Source organism: Moschus berezovskii, chromosome Y (genome assembly GCF_049115385.1).
Source record: "Moschus berezovskii isolate FMDL1 chromosome Y, NW_MosBer_1.0, whole genome shotgun sequence".
In the NCBI taxonomy this organism is placed as follows: Eukaryota; Metazoa; Chordata; class Mammalia; order Artiodactyla; family Moschidae; genus Moschus; species Moschus berezovskii.
In genome coordinates, this window is record NC_142489.1 from 11,506,125 (window position 1) to 11,519,217 (window position 13,093).

General features: G+C 47.6%; 1 protein-coding gene across 6 annotated transcripts in view; it reads left to right on the forward strand.

The window, feature by feature from the left end:
* LOC129557971 (protein Shroom2-like) overlaps positions 1 to 13,093 on the forward strand; it is a 150,281-nt gene that overhangs the window by 78,988 nt on the left and 58,200 nt on the right. For 5 of the 6 annotated variants that reach the window (XR_016036999.1, XM_088834512.1, XM_088834513.1 and 2 more), the window contains exon 3: positions 6,818 to 6,937. Coding sequence is in view for 5 of the 6 variants with exons in the window: in XM_088834512.1 (XP_088690638.1) it covers positions 6,818 to 6,937 (120 nt within the window). In the remaining variant the exon portion in view is untranslated. Of the gene's footprint in view, positions 1 to 5,161; positions 5,305 to 6,817; positions 6,938 to 13,093 lie in introns of all 6 variants that reach the window. The other variant, XM_088834511.1, reaches the window with a different exon arrangement.

The following is a 13,093-nucleotide window of genomic DNA, read 5'->3' on the forward strand; positions in this document are numbered from 1 at the left end:
AACACTCCGCCGCTCTACAGCCGGCTCTGACGTGTGTTTTTTTATTCATTCACGTACGTCGGAAGCGCTCCAGCCAGGCGGCCAGCGTCATCCCCTTGGTTTCTGCCCTTGGGGGCACTGGCAGCTGAGCTGGGTGATGGGCAGGGACCCGGAAAGCTCTGACAAGCGGTGATGGAAGGAAGGAGGGCTGGAAGCCGACTCCTGCGTTGAGCTGTCCTCTGAAGGCTGAGCCAGGTTGGAGACACAGACATGGACCTACGTCAGCAATGCAGGGCTGGCCGGGGGGATGCTCGACAGAGGCGGTGGGGGTTAGCCCGGGGCTAGAGCTGTGCGTCTCAGACCCCAGCTCGCCTCTGAATGGCCAGGAGGCCTTGTGCCAGCACGGGCAGCCCGCCCAGGGAGCGCACGACAGCTGCGCAGAGGCCTGGGTGTCGCTCCCTCGCCACTGGGAGCCGCTGAGGGTTGCGGAGGGCCCAATCTGCAGAGCTGAGTTGCAGGGACCTTGGAGCGGTGGGAGGCAGAGACAGCTCTGGAGACGGAGAGGCTTGACCGGGGCAGGAAGGCAGCCGCAGCTCAGGGCGAGGCTTCCTTCAGTGCTGTTGTTCAGTCGCTCAGTCGTGTCTGACTCTTGGCGACCCCAGGCACGCCAACTCCCGGAGTTTGCTCAAACTCATGTCCAACGAGTCGCTGATGCCATCCAACCGTCCTTTCCTGTGTCACCCCCTTCTTTCATCTTTCCCATCATCAGGGTCTTTTCCAGTGAGTCAACTCTTCACATCAGGTGTCCCAAGTATGGGGTTTCAGCTTCGGCATTAGTCCTTCCAATGAATAATCAGGACTGATTTCCCTTAGGATGGACTGGTTGGATCTCCCTGCAGTCCCAGGGACTCTCACGAGTCTTCTCCTAGTATCTGTAGGGTGGTGCTTTTGGATGTGTTGGTTTCAAAACACTTAATCAAAAGGGTGTTTGCGGCTTTGGCTCTCCTCCAGCCGGGGCACGCTGTCAGCATCACGCAGACCTCGGTCCCTTTGCGTCCCGAAGCTGTGGCGGCTCTCTGCCTGTACTCAGTGGGAAGCATCTGCAGGACTTTCCAGGCTCTTCTTATCTGCAAGGCCCTTCCCACTGCCATCCACTCCGACTCTTGCTTTTAAGATGCCCCCAGGCGTCACTTGGGGTTTTATTCCCCAAGAAGTCTCCCCATGGCCAGCGTCACCTGCAGCCCGCACACCCTGTGGTTCCCCTGTCGTGGTGTCCAGCCAAGGCCCTGCCTTCCCCGCTGACCTCCCAGCCTGCAGACCCCGGGTTCTCAGGCCCACCGTGCTGCAGGTTGTGTTTATTTTCTGAGGCAGCGGCTGTTTTGCTGCATTTGGACAGGTTAGGAAAATAACCCGGCATTCACATGATTTTTTATTTATTGATTTTGTTGATAAGCCATTTCACTCAAGGGCTTATTTTAATAATTCCATTTTTAAAAGCGCATTTTCAAGATCTGGATCCATTCTTAATATTCAGTGGTATCGTAGCAGGTTTAATATTTGTGATCTAAACCTCTTTTTAAAAAAGAAAAAGACTATCTGCCATATAAAGTTATTTTTAATATTGAAGTAAACTGGGATTCCCTTGTGGCTCAGAGGGCAAAGAGTCTGCCCACAGTGCGGGAGACCTGGGTTTGATCCCTGGGTTGGGAAGATCCCTTGGAGAAGGAAATGGCAACCCACTCCAGTACTCTTGCCTGGAAAATCCCATGGATGGAGGAGCCCGGCGGGCTACAGTTTCTTTTTCAAACTGAGATTAGTTTTGGTTTGTACCTGGTGGAAATGGTTTCAGGGAACCCTTCTTAGGATGGATAATTTGATTTGGAAACTAGACAAGCCAGTGTTTTGCTAGTCAACACCGTAGCTTTTCAGCATTTATGTGGAAGGAATAGTAAGCCGTGTTAAAAATGACACTTTCGGGACTTCCCTGGCAGTCCAGTGGTTAAGACTCCGTGCTTCCTGTGCAGAGGGCCCAGGTTTGATCCCAGGTCAGGGAACTAGGATCCTGCGTGCCACATGGCCCCCCAAAAAGACATTTTAGAAAGAGTGACAGTGGCATAGAGAAATGCTCACCCAACCGGGCAGGCTGCAGAGAGAAAGGCCCCACTGGGTCTGCAGGACTCTTTGAACTATCTAAAACGGGGGGAGAAATGCAGAGATATGTTGTTACTCACACCATCTTTAGGTTACAGGTTATTCTGCTAGTCCATGGCATTCTCTAGGCCAGAATACTGGAGTGGGTAGCCTTTCCCTTCTCCAGGGGATCTTCCCAACCCAGGGATCGAACCCAGGTCTCCCGCATTGCAGGCGGATTCTTTACCAGCTGAGCCACCAGGGAAGCTGTTCCTTGTCTCACCGGCCTTCTAATTTTAAAATGTGCCATGTTTTCTACAATACGCGTATTTTTTTTAAAGATTGTCCGAGCCATAGTAGCCATTGGAGTAGAAAGGATGTCTATCCTATTTGCTGGGGTGACCAGTCATACTGTTAGTCTCCCGGTGGGCATGGCTTGGACTCAGCTTCGGTGCGTTTCCAGAGCTGCTGGAGTTCAGAACTCCCTGCACGGCGGGGGGGCATCAACACCCCCTGCCCTGGCCAGATCTGGGGTCTTTTCTCCCAAGCATCCCTCCCTGGCCACACGGCTTTGGGCATCTCTGGGCTGAGATGTGCCAGCCTCCTCCCTCCCGGGAAGGGGTGTCCTTGCTGGTTTCCCGCGGCCAAGCTGGCTTGTGTCCGACTGGGGCCCGTGGTCGGGGGGGGCATTCCTTCCATAGCACTCAGGCCCATTCCTGTTTTTGATGTCTTCTGGGGGCTCTGTGTCCCCGATGGCTCAAGAGCACTTTAGCTTCGCTGTGGGTCTTCCGTAGCTATACACATGAGGCGGTTAACCCCGAGCAGGTATCCCTTGCCTCCTCACATTGGGGCGTCTTGTTCGCCTGTGGGCACATCCTGTGGCCCGTGCCTAGTGGCTCAGATGGCAAAAGCATCTGCCTGCAATACAGGGAGACCTGGGTTCGATCCTCGGGATCGGGAAGATTCCCCCAGAGAAGGGAAATGGCAAACCCACTCCAGTGCTCATGCCTGGAGAAAATCCCATGGACAGAGGAGTGTGGTAGGCTTACAGTCCACGGGATCGCAAAGAGCAGGATGCGACCGAGCGACCCCGCTGGCTCACTGGTGGCCTGTGCTGCTCTCACGGCCCCATGCTGGCGGGCTCCCAGTGGTTGAAAGCCATGCAAGTGTTTATCTTGTGTAGGAAGAAACACAGTTCTCCTGAGATGATCATCTTATATCTGCCCCTCCTGTGTCTGTTCCACCTGGGGACTCTTGGTGGCACCAGAGCAGCGTTTGGTCCCCTGCATTTTGCTGCCCAGTCTGGTCCCAATGACTGTGACTCCAGAGATCAGCTCTCAGCCAATCGCCCTCCTCTCTCTCATCCAGACAACCCCAGGGGCCACCTCCCCGGTGGTCCAGTGGTTAAAGATCTGCCTTGTAATACAGGAGATGCCGGTTCGAGCCCTGGTCCGGAAACCAGGATCCCACGTGCTGTGCGGCATGAAAGCCCGCATGCCACAACTAGACGGTCTGTATGCCCCACGGGATGCAATGAAGATCCTGGTGTGCCACAACCAAAATCCGATAAGTAAATATAAGAAATAAATAAGTTCTTAAAAATTTAAAAACCCCCCGCCGTTTTAGCCGCCAGAGGGGCTGACGAACCACCTGAAAAGAGAAAGTCATTCAGTTGTGTCTGACCCTTTGCAACCCCATGGGCTATACAGTCTGTGGAAAATTCTCCAGGCCAGAATACTGGAGTGGGTAGCCTTTCCCTGCTCCAGGGCATCTTCCCAACCCAGGGATGGAACCCAGGTCTCCTGCATTGCAGGCAGATTCTTTACCAGCTGAGCCAGCAGGGAAGCCCAAGAATACTTCCTGACCGAGGAAACTGAACCACGGTCTCCTGCATTGCAGGTGGATTTTTTACCAGCTGGGCCATCAGGGAGCCTCCCTTGATCCCCAAATATATTTACTGTGCTCTCAGAAAGTCTGAAGATCTGACAGGAGCACACACGTTTTAGGAAAATATCACTGTCCACAGTAGCCCCAGTTCCTTACTTAGAGCTTGCGGGTACCACCCTTTCCACTGTGCTTTCATTTGTTTTTAAAAGCCATAATTAGCACTGTGACTGTTGGCTGTGTCTTCTCAAAGTAGAAACACGTATCTGTGTATGGACATTGTTTAGTCACTCAGTCGGGTTTAACTCTTTGTGACCCCATGGACTGTAGCCCACCAGGCTCCTCTGTCCATGGGATTCTCCAGACAAGAATCCTGGAGTGGGTTGCCATCTCCTCCTCCAAGGGGATCTTCCTGACCCAGGGATCGAACCCACATCTCCTGCATCTCCTTGCATTGGCAGGTTACCTCTTTACCACTGAGCCACCTGGGAAACCCGTGTGTAGACATACTTGGGCTGTATTGTGCTTCACAGATCCTGACGTTTTTTTAATTTTTTTTTTTTTTTAATTTTACAAATTAAATATTGTGGCAGCCCTCTCAAGCCATTAGTGCTGTTGTTAGTCTGTTTAGTGACAGTTTTCCAAGAGAACTTGTTCGCTGTGTCTGTCTCTGTCTCACATTTTGGTAATTCTCACGCTGTTTCAAACTTTTTCACCGTCACATTTGTGACAGTCTCTGTGGTCAGTGATCTTTGATTTCACTCGCATTACTGCTCGGACTCTGAAGGCTCCGAGGATGGTTAGCATTTTTTAATTCAAAATAAGGTCTGTACATTGTTTTCGCAGACATGCTATTGCAGAGTTAGTAGACTCCGGTGTAGTGTAAACACAACTTTTATATGCACTGGGAAACCAAAGCATTCGTGTGGCTAGCTTTATTAGGATATTTGCTTCACTGTGAGGGTCTGGAGCCCAACTTAGAATCTCTCTGAGGTCTGCCTATATTATCTTTTAAAATAGGATGAGAAGCATTTAACTCCTCTCAGGGTGCAGGACTGCCCCAGTAAACCAGCTCCTTTCACACTCTTTCCAGTTTACAGAGTTGCAATACTTCGCCATAAGGTGTGAGGCCTTTCCTTTTCCGAGCCTCTCTTTCCTTTGCCTGCAGTCTGTCTAGTTTTCTCCCTTCGTTAATTACCTGTGAAGGAAGATGAAAGACGTTCTGGATATGATAGCACAGAAAAAGCCGTCTGAAAATGAAATTCAAGTGGCCAGAAGCTTCCTGACGAGGATCCTGAGAAACTCCATGAGGTACAGTCCTGGTTTTACAATCGCTATACTCCTGAGGTGCGGTGGATTCATCCATTTTATGCTTCGGTTCCTAGGCAGTTATCATCAAGTCAACACCTTCCGCATTTTTGCCACCCATGGATTTTTTGTTTGTTTGTTTCCTCGTTAATCATCTGAGTCATCAGAAGGTTTGTGTTGTAAATAACTTTCTGGGTTTTCATTACTATTCATTATTGCATAAGAGTCTTTACTGTTCTTGCCCGTTGGAAAGAATGCTTGACATCTGTCAGGTACTTAGAGACTCACTTGTGCCCTTTAGCTCCGATCTGGAGTTGCCCGTGGCGAGGCTGTCCCAAATTGCAGGAGGAGGAGAGGCAAGTGTGCACCGTCTCCTCACGCAGCAGCTTGCCCTGGAGGCTCTGTGACGTTCATACGGCAGCTGCACGGATTTCGGACACCTGGGCAGGTGTGGTCACACCTTAATAAGCCGTCATAGATGGTGGTGACTGTGGCAGGGGCAGGGAGGGCACCTGTGATGTTCAGAAGCCCTGGTAGGAATGGACTGGAACCTACTGGTCTAGGGCATGGTGATACCCACCATGGGGACCCTTAGATGACTTCAGACACTCTGACAGGCTCAGGGCAATACGTCTCCACTGATCCGCTTTAGGGCTTCCCTGGTGGCTCAGATGGCAAAGAATCTGCCTGCAATGCCAGAGACCTGGGTTTGATCCCTGGGTTGGGAAGATTCCCTGGAGAAGGAAATGGAAACCCACTACAATATTCTTGCCAGGAGAAACCCGTGGACAGAGGAGCCTGGCAGGCTACAGTCCATGGGGTTGCAAAGAGTTGGTTACCACTGAATGACTAACACAGACACACATACACACACTAATGCCATGGTAGGGGAGCCTGGCAGGCTACAGTCCATGGGTTTGCAAAGATTCAGATACGACCGAGTGACTAACACAGACACACACACACTCCCCACTGACTACAGGGCAGCCATGTTCGCTTAAGTGAGTGATAGATAAATGCACCCAATCCTGTGACACCCAGCTCGAGCTTTCTGCAGCCCACGCCTTCTCCTCAAGGAGGCCAGGGGTGTCTGCCGAGTTGCACTGACATGGGCAAGACAAAATATGCCGCTGTGGTTTTTGGTGGGGAGATGGGAAAGGGATGGCAAGATCTATCTATCTTCTTACAGTGAAGAAATTTGGAGGAGTTCCCTGGCAGTTGAGTGGTTACGACCCAGCTTCCAGGGCAAGGACTGTGGTTTTGATCCCGGTCAGGAAACCAGGATTCCACTATGCCAAAAAAAAAAAATCCAAATACTTAAAAACATGCTTAAGAAGAAACAGAATGATTTTGGCAGCCCAAGGGCCAATTCGCACCTGGGAGCCATTGATTGTCACTCGGAGCTCAGATCAGTCACGAATGGTTTCCTCCTATCAGTCCTTCCTTGGCATGAAGTGTTTCTCGGTGTGATGTCCCGGAGTCATCTGCATCCTTGGTTTTTTTTTTTTACCCCCAGGAGGAATGAGCTGAGCTGGAGGCCACACTCCTGGCATGCCACCAAGTTCTCCGACAGCCACTCCGAGCCAGCCGCACCTCTGTTTCCCTGCCCCTCTCGGCCGAGCGGGTACCACGCCAGGTAGGCGCACCTTCTGCCTTCTTCCCGCTCTCCCCTGGGGGCTGGGGAGCTGCTTTCGCTTTCTGCCACACCGCTGACAGCCCTGCCCTGTCGTCACCACCTGTTTCTTTTCCTTCCTGTTGCAGTGCAGTTCATTTACCATAGTCTCCGTTTCAGCCCTGCAGCATAGCGAGTCCCAATTTTTCAAGATGCTGCTCCCATCTAACGGGCTTCCCAGGTAGCTCAGCTGGAGAAAGGATCCGCCTTGCAGTGCAGGAGACCCTGGTTCGATTCCTGGGTCCGGAAGATCCCCTGGAGAAGAAGGGACAGGCTACCCATTCCAGTCTTCTTGGAATATAGGAGACCCTGGTTCAATTTGGGTCTGGAAGATCCCCTGGGGAAGGGATAGGCTACCCACTCCAGTGTTCCTGGAATGCAGGAGTCCCCGTTTCAATGCCTGGGTCGGGAAGTTACCCTGGAGAAGGGATAGGCTACCCGCTGCAGTGTTCTTGAAATGACCCCGGTTTGATTTGGGTCTGGAAGATCCCCTGGGGAAGGTATAGGCTACCCACTCCAGTGTTCTTGGAATGCAGGAGACCCCAGTTCAATTTCCTGGGTCGGGAAGATCCCCTGGAGAAGGGATAGGCTACCCACTTCAGTGTTCTTGGAATGCAGGAGTCCCCGTTTCAATTCCTGGGTTGGGAAGTTCCCCTGGAGAAGGGATAGGCTACCCACTCCAGTGTTCTTGGGCTTCCCTGGTAGCTCAGCTGGTAAAAAATCCACCTGCAAGGCTGGGAGATCTGGGTTTGATCCCTGGCTTGGGAAGATTCCCCTGGAGGAGGGCATAGCAACCCACTCCAGTATTCTGGCCTGGAGAATCCCCATGGACAGAGGACCCTGGCGGGCTACCATCCATGGGGTCGCAGAGAGTTGGACATGACTGCGCGACTAAGCACAGCGCACACATCCTCCATTGAAAGTTATCGTGAAATATTGGCTATGTTCCCTGTGCCATACAATATAACCTTGTAGTGTCTTTTATCCTGTGTACTTTACTGCCCTGCCTCTATCCTGCCCTTCCCCCCCACTGGTAATCACTAGTTCCTTCTGTGTGTCTGTAAATCTGCTTCTGTTGTCTATCTTTGTTATTGTCATTGCTGTTGATTTTGATTCCACAGATAAGTGACATCACGCAGTATTTGTTTTTCTCCGCCTTAGTTCATCAGACATAATGCCCTCCAGGCCCGTCCTTGTTGATACGAATGGCAAAATTTCATTCTTTTCTTTTTATGGCTGAACAGTATTCCATTGTATGTGTTTGTGTGTGTGATATATGCCACATGCTCTTTAATCTGTTCACCTGTTGATGGACTTTTAGGTTACTTCCATATCTTGAGCACTGTAAATAATGCTGCTATGAACATTGGGGCGCGTGTTAATCTTTTTGAATTAGTGTTCTCATTTTGGGGGAGGGGACTTTATATATCAAGGAGTGAAATGGCTGTGTCCTGTGTTAGTTCTCTTTTTAGCTTTCTAGGCACTTGCATGCTGTTTTCCAATATTGAACCGGGGTTCCCTTTTCTCCGTATCCTCACCAGCTTTTGTTATTTGTTGTCTTGTTGATGACAGACCTTCTGACAGGTGTGAGGGGGATCACTTCATAGTGGTTTTTGGTTTGCGTTTCTCTGGTTACTGATGCTGAGCAGCTTTTTGTGTGCCATCTGTATGTCTCCTTTGGGAAAATGCCTATTCAGGCCATTATTTATTAATGTATTTTTGGCCCATATGCGTCATGTGGGATCTTAATGCCTCAACTAGGGATAGAACTCTCCACCCCTGCAGGGGAAGGGCAGAGTCTTAACCACTGGACTCCCAGGGAAGTCCCTTCTGCCTGTTTTTTTAATCAGGTATTTGTTTTTCAGATAGAGTTGGATCTGTTTATTTTTTACACATTAACCCCTCATCGGTCATGTCATTGGCAAATATTTCCTCCCATTCAGTGGGTTCTCTTTTCATTTCGTTGATGGTTTCCTTTCCTCTGAAAAAACCTTTCAATTTAATTAGGTCCCATTTGCGTATTTTTGCAGATCCCCAAAAATACGGCTACAATTTATGTGAAAGGGTGTTCTGCCTGTGTTTTCCTCTGGTAGTTTTATGGTTTCTGGTCTTAAATTTAAGTGCTTAATCCTTTTTGAGTTTTTTTTTTTTAATATCATGTTAGAGAATGTTCTGGTTCCATTCTTTTACATGTAGCTATCCAGTTTTCCCAGCATGACTTATTGAAGAGGCTATCTTTTCTCCACTGCATATCCTTGCCTCCTTTGTCATAGACTAGTTGGCGATAAGTGTGTGGTTTTGTGCCACTACCATACTATTTTGATGACTATAGCTTTGTAGTGTAGTCTGATACCTCCATCTCTCTTCTTCTTTCTCAAGATTGTTTTGGCTCTTCAGGGTCTTTGATGGTACTATGAAGATTTTAAAATTGATGTGTTCTAGTTTTGTGAAAAATGCCATTGGTGTTTTGATAGGGATAGCTTTGAATCTGTAGATTGCTCTGAGCAGTATGGTCATTTTAACAATATTCTTCCAGCCCATGGTATATATTTCCATCCTGGTATGGCATTTTCAGCTTCTTTTGTCAGTATCTTATAGTTTTCTGACTATAGGGCTTTTACCTCCTTGGTTAGATTTTTTTCGTAGGGTGTGTGTGTGTGTGTGTGTGTGTGTGAGATTTTTTTCGTAGGGTGTGTGTGTGTTAGATTTTTTTCGTAGGGTGTGTGTGTGTGTGTTAGATTTTTTTCGTAGGGTGTGTGTGTGTGTGTGTGTTAGATTTTTTTCGTAGGGGGGGTGTGTGTGTGTGTTAGATTTTTTTCGTAGGGGGGGTGTGTGTGTGTGTAAGTGTGTGTAATTTATTTTTTATTTTCTCCACACTGGGGGGCATATGGTATCTTGATTTCCCAACCAGGGATCAGATGCCCACCCCTCACAGTGAAAGCTGGGAGTCTTAAGCTCTGGAGCACCAGGGAAGTTGTGGTACTTAATTCTTTTTAATGCAGTTGTAAATATGATTGTTTCCTCAGTTTCTCTGTCTGATGGTTCGTTGTTAGTATGCGACACATTTATGTTAATTTCATATCCTGCAACTTGACCAAATTCATTGATGTGTTGTAGGAGTTTTTTGGTGACATCTTTAGGATTTTCTATATATAATATCACGTCATCTGCAAACAGAGACAGTTTTACTTCTTCCTCTCCAGCTTGAATTCCTTTTATTTCTTTTTCTTTGATTGCTGTGGCTAGGAGTTCCAAAACTTTGTTGAATGAAAGTGATGAGAGTGGGTATCCTTGCCTTGTTCCTGAAATGCTTTCAGCTTTTCACTGTTGAGTATGATCTTTCTGTGGCTTTTGCATATATGGCCTTCATTATGTTGAGGTACGTCCCCTCTATGTCCACATGGTTGAGTTTTTATCAAAATAGATGCTGAATTTTATCAAAAGCTTTTTATGCATCTCTTGAGATGATCATATGGTTTTTACTCTTAAGTTTGTTAATGTTGTGTATCTCATTGGTTAATTTGCAGATACAGAAGCATCTGGTATATCCTGGGATAAATTCCACTTGATCATGGTGTATGATCCTTTCAGTGAATTTTTTTTTATTCAGTTTGGTAATATTTTATTGAGGACTTTTTCATCTGTGTTCATCAGTGATACTAGCCTGTAATTTTATTTTTTTGTGTGTGATATCTCTCTGGTTTTGGTATCACAGTGATGCTGGCCTTGTAGAATGAGTTCAGAAGCATTCCTTCCTTTGCAGTTTTTGCAATAGTTTGAGATGGAAAGGTGTTAACTCTTCTCTGAAAGTTTGGTAGAGTTCACCTGTGAAGCCATCTGGTCCCGGACTTTTGTTTGATGGGAGTTTTTTTTTTTTTTTTTTTCAATTAGATTGAGCTTGTTGCTGCTAATTAGTTTGTTCATATTTTCTACTTTCTGGTTTGATCTTGGGAAATTATACATTTCTTGAAAATCTTCCATTTCTCTTGATTGTCCATTTTATTGGCATGTAGTTATAATTATCCCATAAGATCCTTTGTGTTTCTGTGGTATCAGTTGTAATTTCTTTCATTTCTGACTTTACTGATTTTTGGGTCCTCTTGTTTCTTGAATCTCACTAAAGGTTTATCAATTTGGTTCATCTTTTCAAATATCAGGTTTTAGTATGATCTTTCTTAGTGTTTTTTAGTGTATATTTCATTTATTTCTGCTCTCATGTTCATGATTTCTTTCCTTCTACTAACTTTGGAGTTTGTGTGTTCCTTTTTCTAGTCCCTTTAGATATAGGGTTAGAGTATTTGAGTTTTTTTGTTTCTTTCCTAAGATAAACTTGCATTGCTGTAAACTTCCCTCTTAGAATTGCTTTTTCCGCATCCCGTAGGTTGTGGATTGTTATTTTGTACGGTGCCTTTCCTGACTTCAGAATGATGTTCCTTTTCTGATGAGAAAAGTGTATGGATGCATCATTACTGGAACGATTCCTTTTTCCACTGAGTAGGCAGATGTCTAATACTTGAAAACAAAACAAAATACCAGGAGAAAGGACGGGCAGGCATGCTTTCTCATTTATGTCGTCTCATTGATAAATTGGTTTTGGCCAAATCCCTTTGAGCCAGCTGAGTGGGATGGCCGTGCATATCACCACCCTTCTTTAGAGATTTTTACGTGCAGATTAAAAGGCAGGAGTCACTTACATGTTGAGCAGGTGTATTTTGCCAGAGCTCCCCGGGGGATTCTGTGCTGCACCAGCACCCTCTCTCCTGGATGCTTTGTGGAGGTACAGGGGAAACCAGGGGCCTTCACAGCCCATGAGCCAGGCTTGGGACCAGCCTTGGGGGCCTGGTGGTTTCTGGGTGACTGTGAGACAGAGGGCCTGAGAATTAATGAGTTGGTAGAAAGGGGAGGGCTGGTCAACGTGGCTTACCTGGAGCCCACATTTCAGGGTCAGAAGGGCCAATGCCACCCCCAGACAGCACCTTGGGGCTGTTGGCTGGGAGATGCTTCTGCTGGCCACAGGGAGCTGACCAGTCACCTCAGGCGAGTGACCAGTGTCCTCACTAGTCCATTAGAAGGATAATGGTAACAGCCAGTAGTGTGCCTCTTTGGGGGTGTGTATACAAGTGTCTGTGTGAGTGCCTCGTGTATTTGTTTGTATGTGAATGTGTGTGTGTACGTGTGTACATATGCATGATATGCATGACTGTATGTGTGTGTGTGTGTATTCGGAGCTAACATAACTATCTCAATTTTTGACTATTAATAAATGTCTGCTGTAAAGGAAAATGCATCTTAAACAGAATATTCCTGGAACTTCCCTGGTGGTCCAGTGGCTAGGGTTCCGAGCTCCAAGGTCCCCAGATTAGATTCCTGGTCAGGGAAATAGATCCCACATTCCGCAACTAAGTCTTGGCATGGCGCAGCTAAGGAGCCCATGGGCCGCCACAAAGAAATGGCCCAGCTAAATAAGTAAGTACAATATTACCTATTTACAGCCGTAAGAGATGGTAGTATTTGGAGCCCAGGGTACTTTGGAAAAACCCAGGTTATCATCCCAGTGATAACACTTAAGTGAAAAAGTGGGCCTCGGAGTGCATTATGGCAGTGACTTCATGTAATAGGATCTCCATGAAGCCCATTTGGCTGCTTTTGACTTGAGACAGCCATATGCCCTGCGGAAACCGCACTGAGCTTTATTTCTATCTGCTCGGATTTGGAATCTCCCGGAAAAATTCACTCAGGAAGGCGGGAGACAGGATGGAGAGAAACGTGGTCCGTTTCTGGGAGGGGATCTGGTCTGTCCTCCAAGGACACGGTGTGGAGCCCAGTATTCATTGCACCCCACTCCCGTCACGTGACTGAGCCAGCTCACACTCTTGTCTCTTTTCCCAGGTCACACATTTTTCTTTATATTGCTTCCTCTCAAATCTCAAGTAGATGCAGTCCCCCACCACCCCGCCTTGAAGCATGAATGTTCCAGCTTTGTTGAGCTTTAATGAAAGCACTTTACATGCCTGGATAAATAGTTTCACCATTGAGAGCTTTAAGGGTGCAATATTGTCCTATCAAAAAAAAAAGTGCATACCATAGTCTTAAAACATTAAAAAAATGCTAATCATTGTC